The sequence below is a fragment of the Sus scrofa genome, chromosome 8 (assembly GCF_000003025.6).
Source record: "Sus scrofa isolate TJ Tabasco breed Duroc chromosome 8, Sscrofa11.1, whole genome shotgun sequence".
NCBI lineage: Eukaryota > Metazoa > Chordata > Mammalia > Artiodactyla > Suidae > Sus > Sus scrofa.
Window position 1 is genome coordinate 1,347,204 of NC_010450.4, and position 6,328 is coordinate 1,353,531.

General features: G+C 58.8%; 1 protein-coding gene across 1 annotated transcript in view; it reads left to right on the top strand.

Moving 5' to 3' along the window:
- The window catches only part of CFAP99 (cilia and flagella associated protein 99), a 38,643-nt gene extending 34,115 nt beyond the window's left edge, over positions 1 to 4,528 (top strand). Inside the window, exons 13-16 of the mRNA XM_021100933.1 lie at positions 61 to 212; positions 1,001 to 1,206; positions 2,916 to 3,078; positions 3,242 to 4,528. Of these exons, the coding sequence (XP_020956592.1) occupies positions 61 to 212; positions 1,001 to 1,206; positions 2,916 to 3,078; positions 3,242 to 3,358 (638 nt within the window). The 3' untranslated portion in view covers positions 3,359 to 4,528. The remainder of the gene's footprint in view (positions 1 to 60; positions 213 to 1,000; positions 1,207 to 2,915; positions 3,079 to 3,241) is intronic.

Consider the following 6,328-nt stretch of genomic DNA (forward strand, 5'->3'; position numbering starts at 1 on the left):
ACCCCTGCCCCGTGCGGCCTGGCCGCTCTCCCGCCCTTCAGCGCCCCGCTTGGCCCCTAGTTCAGGAGGTGATGGAGGAGAGCCGGGAGCTGCTACAGCGCAGTGCAGAGGCGGCCAAGGAGGAGCAGAGGCGGCGCTGTGAGCTTACCGCCCAGCTGCGAGCCCTGGAGACGCAGCCCACGCGCAAGGGCAAGCTGGTGGACCTAACGCAGGTGGGGACCCAGCCCCAGCCCATGACCGCCCCATGAGCTCGGGGAGCTTCCCCATGTCCTGCTGGGCCTGGTAGTGCCAAGGGAGGCTGTGTCCAGAATTCCCACCAAGGCCTAAGGTGGTCTGGGCCCAAGCTGAGATCGGCTCGTCACTCCTATCCAGCTGCTGTGCACCGGCCCGGCCCACGCGAGGCCTGGGTCTGGCCCAGACCCTCACTGTCCTGCCAGGGAGACCTCTGTAGCACCTGCGGGTGGGCAAGACTGGCTCCATGGGGGGGCTCTGAGGACTCACCAGGCCCGGGTAGAGAGGGCAGTGTAGGGAGCACGCAGGTGCGCAGAGGCCAAGGCGGGAGGCTGAAAGAGGGCAGCAGTGTCTGGAAGCCTGTGTGAAAAACACCAGGAGAGGCCAGGCTGTTGCGTGGTGATGTGAGGGCAGGCCTGGCCCCAGGGGGTGTGCAGAGTCCGAGGGGATCTCTACCCGGAGCTCCAGCTCCTGGCTGGGGAGACCGTGGTGAGCTCCATCTGGGTCCTGCCACAGAGGAGGGGTCCCCAGGGCATCCAGCTGAGATTTCTCACCCAGGTCTAGGGCGGCCTGATGAAGCTGAATAGTGAACATGTCACCCAGGCACCACTGGGCAGGCAGGGGCTCTCTTGGGAATGGGGCCAGGCCTGTGGACTCAGGCGAGGCACCAGCACTGGTGAGAGGGAAAGCCAGTGCACCCAGCCAGGCAGGCTGGGCACAGGCCGTGGGCCTGGCTCCCAGCCTGAGGCCTGGCTCACCCACCCTGCAGATCCCCGGCTATGGCTTAGAAGGGGAGATGTCCATCGTGGAATTGCGCGAGCGGCTGGCTCTGCTCAAGGAAGCCCAGCAGCGCAAGCAGGAGGAGAAGCGAGACCAGATCATTCGCGGCAAGCGTGCCAAGAGCCAGGAGCTGCAGAACGCGGTGGAGCAGGTCGCGCTGTGCCGGGCGGCCAATGGGAGGACTGCGGCCTTGAGGTTGGTGCCAGTGGCCCCAGGGCAGGCACCTGGGGCCGCAAGGGGCAAGGAGCGTGCCTTTGCACCTGCATGGGTTCTCCTTCTAGCAACCCACCCCACTCCTGCCCAGGCAGTTCCCTTGCAATACTCTGCCCACCCCTGGACTATTTTCTTAGACGGGTTTCAGGCATTCAAAAGCGGTGAAAAAATCCTGTGGCGAGGCTTGGATATCCAGGGCCATGTCCTCCAGCCATGGGCTTCATCCAGCTAGCTGTTTAGTCTTTGCGGAACCATTGGGAAGTAGTGCAGGCATCAGATGCTTCACTCCTGAGCACCATTTTTTCTTTCTTTTTTTTTTTTTTGTCTTTATTTGCCATTTCTTAGGCCGCTCCCTCGGCATATGGAGGTTCCCAGTAGAGGGGTCAAATCAGAGCTGCAGCTGCCGGCCTACGCCAGAGCCACAGCAACGTGGGATCTGAGCCACATCTGCGACCTACACCACAGCTCACGGCAACGCCGGATCCTTAACCCACTGAGCAAGGGCAGGGACCCAACCCACAACCTCATGGTTCCTAGTCGAATTCATTAACCACTGTGCCACGACGGGAACTTTTTTTTTTTTTTTTTGGATTTTTAGGGCCGAACTTACAGCCTATGGAAATTCCCAAGCCAGGGGCTGAGAGTCCCAGCTGTAGTGGCCAGCCTACACCACACCACACCGATGTCGGATCCGAGCTGAGTTTGTGACTTACATCACAGCTCACAGCAACGCTGGATCCTTAACCTACTGAGTGAGGCCAGGGATCGAATCCGCATCCTCATAGCTACTAGTTGGGTTCGGTTCATTACTACTGAGCCGCGCTGCAAACTCCCCTAATCACCTTCTGAGAAAAAAAAAACCACTGCCCTACAAACCACAGCACGTGGACACAACTTGGAAACATCAGACTCCCGATATCCTGTTTGTGTTCACATTTCTTCAGGAATCCCAGGCCTGTTAACTATAACTTTCAGAGACTGTCTGCTCTAACTTTTTAAAGCCAGGAGTCAGTTGGGGTTCACAGGTAGCATTTGGTTGTCAAGCAGCTCTCCTCTCTTGTTTGGAAAAGCACGGGGACACAAACAGTCTTTTTGTTTTAGAAAAACCGAGGTGACTCTTCCGGCCCCACGTGGCCTAGTATGTAAGCCATCCCCCAAGATAGCCAAATAGCAGCAGCAGGTGACCTCGAGGCGTGGGTGGCAAGGGGAGCGTGGGAGAGGAAGGGGCTTTTGCTTGTTAATCCCAACACAGACAGACACACACAGTTAATATACATGGAATACTTTTTAACTATTATTATTTTGTCTTTTTGTCTTTTCAGGGCCACTCCCGCGGCACATGGAAGTTCCCAGGCTAGGGGTCGATTCCGAGCTACAGCTGCAGGCCTACATCACAGCCACAGCAGCGCAGGATCCGAGCCGCGTCTGCGACCTACACCACAGCAACAGCTGGATCCTGAACCCACTGAGCGAGGCCAGGAATCCTAGTTGGGTTTGTTAACCACTGAGCCACGAAGGGAATTCCCCATGAAATACTTTTTAAAAACGTTAAGTACAAGGAGCAAAAGGGGCGAGGTGCTGGGGAGCCCCGCCCCAGCTGTCTTCGGAGGGCCTTCCCCCTCCCCCGCACTTGAACCCCTCGGGTCAACCGCGGTGGGGGCCCTGCTAAGCCCGCCCCACCGCCCGCCCAGGTGGGAGGAGAAGAAGGCGCAGTCGGCGACTGCGGGAGCGCCCTCCCAGGACGAGCGGGTGCTGGAGCTGCAGCGCAGGATCCGGGAGAAGGCGGCCCAGCGCCGCGGGCAGGGGGCCCAGCCGCACGTGTCGGCGCCGCAGGCCCTGCGCCCCAAGCCGCGGGTGAGCCGCGGGTCGGGACAGTGCTGTTGGGGAGGCCGCGAGGGTGCACGGCGGTGCGGGGGGCCGGGAGCCGCGGTGGGGGGAGGAGCCCACGGGCGTGGGGGCGGGGCCGCCGCGGGGAGGGACGGCCCCGCCCCGCGCCGACCTCACTGCCCGCCCGCAGGCTCAGCGAGAGGCGCAGCGGAGGCTGGAGTTGGAGCAGAGCAGGGAGCGCCGGCTGCGAGCGCTGGTGCAAGAAGGCATGGCCTGCGGGCCCGCGCGCCCCCTGGGGGCCGCCTGAGCCGGGCAGGCACGGCCCCGGACCCTGAGACCCCCCCCCCACATACCTCCGAATAAAGCGTGCGCGGCGGTGTGCGCCTCTCCTTCCTTGGCCGCGCGCCCCACTCTGCCCAGAGCTGGGTTGCCCAATGAAATGCAAGTCGCCCAGTTGTTGCGTGGGACAAGCTAATGATGAAAAGTATAGTCTTTATCTGGAATTCAGATTTATTCGGGAGGCTTGTATTTTACCTGCTAAACATAGCCTCTCTAGCCCAGACCTAGCGCTAGGGATTCCTGGCGCCCTGTCCTTGGAGTTCCCAGAGCCTGTTCTGCCCGTGGAAATCTGGAATGCCCATTCTCTGCCCTGAGTCGGTGGCTTAGTCTGGGAACCCCCACGCCTAAATATGATTGTGCGTGTGCAGTTAGTGGGAGAAGTGACCGGAATTCTTGAGCCACTGGAAATTGGGCCTTCTCACCCCTTCCCTCATGTAAACCTCACCGCGATGGGGGGAGCTGGCTGGGGATGCAGGAACTGTCCCCACCACTCATCTGCTGATGAGGCCACTGGTGCTCAAAGAGATGATGTCACCTGCCAGGAGAGCCAGGACCCAGCAGTACTAAGCCAGGATGACTTTAGAGCACCACCCAGCCTCCGCCAGCGACACCAAAGGAACAAGGTTGGAGCCACTGGTGGGAGCCCGCCCAGGGCTCTGACAGGAATGGATTCACTCTCCTGAGTCCTTAGACCCAGCCCTGGACTGGAAGTGCTTGTCTTTGAGGACAGGCTGAGTGAGTGAAAGCCTCCTGGTGAATAGTGCCAATATGCCACTGCTCCCAGGAGAGACTGACAAGCCCATGGGGCTCAAGGCAGTAAGGGAGGGGGCTGGGAAGTGCCGGGTGGATAGGTTTCTAGGGGAGAGATCCCCACACTTCACATCCTCCTTGGGTCTGCTGAGATTGGCACCTGGAAGGCGGGCTGGGCCCCAGGGTACTTTCAGCCAGGAGGGTGGACATCTCTAAGTGGCAGGAACAGGCTAAAGACCAGAGTGCTCCCCCAGCATTCTCAACTGTGTCAGAACCCCAGGACTTTCCCACAACCCATGTTGGTAAAAAGAGGAATTCCCCACCTGTCAAATTAGAGCTGGGAGCAGATTAAATTTCATTTAAAGGAATAAACGTGACATTTCTTACATCCTGTGTTGTATGATTCAAACTTACTTGATACAGGGTTGGATGACTTATCCTGAGAGATTCCCTCCGTGTGGAAAGTAACATGTCTTTTCTATCAAAGGAAATCTTGGTGACTCCATTTTGCTCCAGTTTTGGGCTGAAACGCCCTCCTGCCACCCCCACCCCCCCCATCCCAGTAACAATTTGTTTCAAATTAGCCAACCAAGAGGAATGTGCACCCTGACCTGACCAATGGGAAGGGGACAGGTACATCACCTGCATTAGGGATAAATGGGAGGGTCTTTCCTTCTTTGAGTGAGTTTTTTGAGTACCAGCACCCTTTTGCAGAAGTAAAGAGTCTTGTTGAAATCTCCCTGTGTTCGTGTGTCTCATTTTCTGACACTGGCAATCCGAGCCATTTCCCCATCAGGAACTCTGAGGGTTTCAAAAGGGGAATTATTAGCTTCCATAACTGGCAATCCAAAGATTGGGTAGACTTCAGGACATGCCTGATCCAGGAGCTCTGTCTCCAAGCTGGAGCAATTCCATCCTCACAACGTCTGGAGGAAGAAGGGCCCTCTCTCCCTGGCAGTTCTCTTTGGAAGGAAACCTCTCTGTCCTGCAAGCCTTGTGTTCTAGTCACACTGGCCTAGACTGAACATGCTCTGCTGAACCTGTTTCTATAATGTGCAAGGTCTGCATGGGTGCCCAAAGCAAGCGCTGTAGGGGAAGAGAGAATTACCCTTCACCTACCAGATTAGCACAGGGAGCAGAGGATCCTTAACCCACTGAGTGAGGCCAGGTATTGAACCTGCATCCTCATGGATGCTAATCAGATTTGTTTCTGCTGAGCCACCATGGGAACCCCTATATGAGTTTTGCGACAAAAGGGAAGCAGTCAAAAGAAAACCAGACATCTCAAGTTAAGGAATTTAGCGCTTTTCTTTGTATGGGAAGATGCACGAGTCAGGGTCCAGGGAAATCACTCCTTTGTGATGCACCGCAGCAACCTGGGGCCAGTATCCCGCGCTTTCACAGCCTGAGGTCTCACTGTCCCAGAGCGGCTGTAGTCTGAGGGCTGCTAGGTGGCGGGCAGCCTTCGTTTCCTTCCTGAGCCCCTTCAGGGCGCACCACCGGCGGTGGCTGCAATCACTGATGACTGCGCCATCCTTTGTTTACTGACAGGGCAGGCAATATTCTGTTTCTCCCCTGACACCTTCTTCTGGGCCCCCAAGGTCTGGCTCTTGCCTCCGCAGACCCCCATCGCTCCCCACCTCTACTCCTGGCACACTGGGCAGCCTTCACGGTTACTGATGACAGGCTAGTCCAGCTTTCCCTACCCAGGCTCCCGCTTCTGGGAACACTCTGCTCCCTTCTGGTCCTTTCAGCTCCCAGCTGCGAGGTCGCTTCCTCCCGGGAGCCCTCAGAAGCCCTGGTGGAGTGCCTCCTCCTCCAGTGACCACGGTTGGGCGGGGCTGCTCTGCCCTCCGCGCGCCACCACCAGTCCGGGGTCACCGGGGCCAGGTGCCCGCGCAGGGCCTGGCACAGCCGGGGGCACGGAAGCCGGGAGGACCTGCAGATCCAGGCCTAGTTTCCGGCCGGGAGTAGAGGCCCCAGGAATGTTCTCCACCTCACGAATGGGTGAAGAAACCGAGGCCGGGAGAGGGGTCTGGGGCTCCGCCGGGCGAAGCGAGCAGGGCGGCCGGAGTCCGGAACACGACTCCCGAGGGGCCTTCCGAGCCGAGGGGCGCAGACGGCGTCTCTCTCCGGAGGGCGGGAGCTTGAGCTCGCGAGCGTGGGCGGGGCCGGAAGGAGGCGCGTT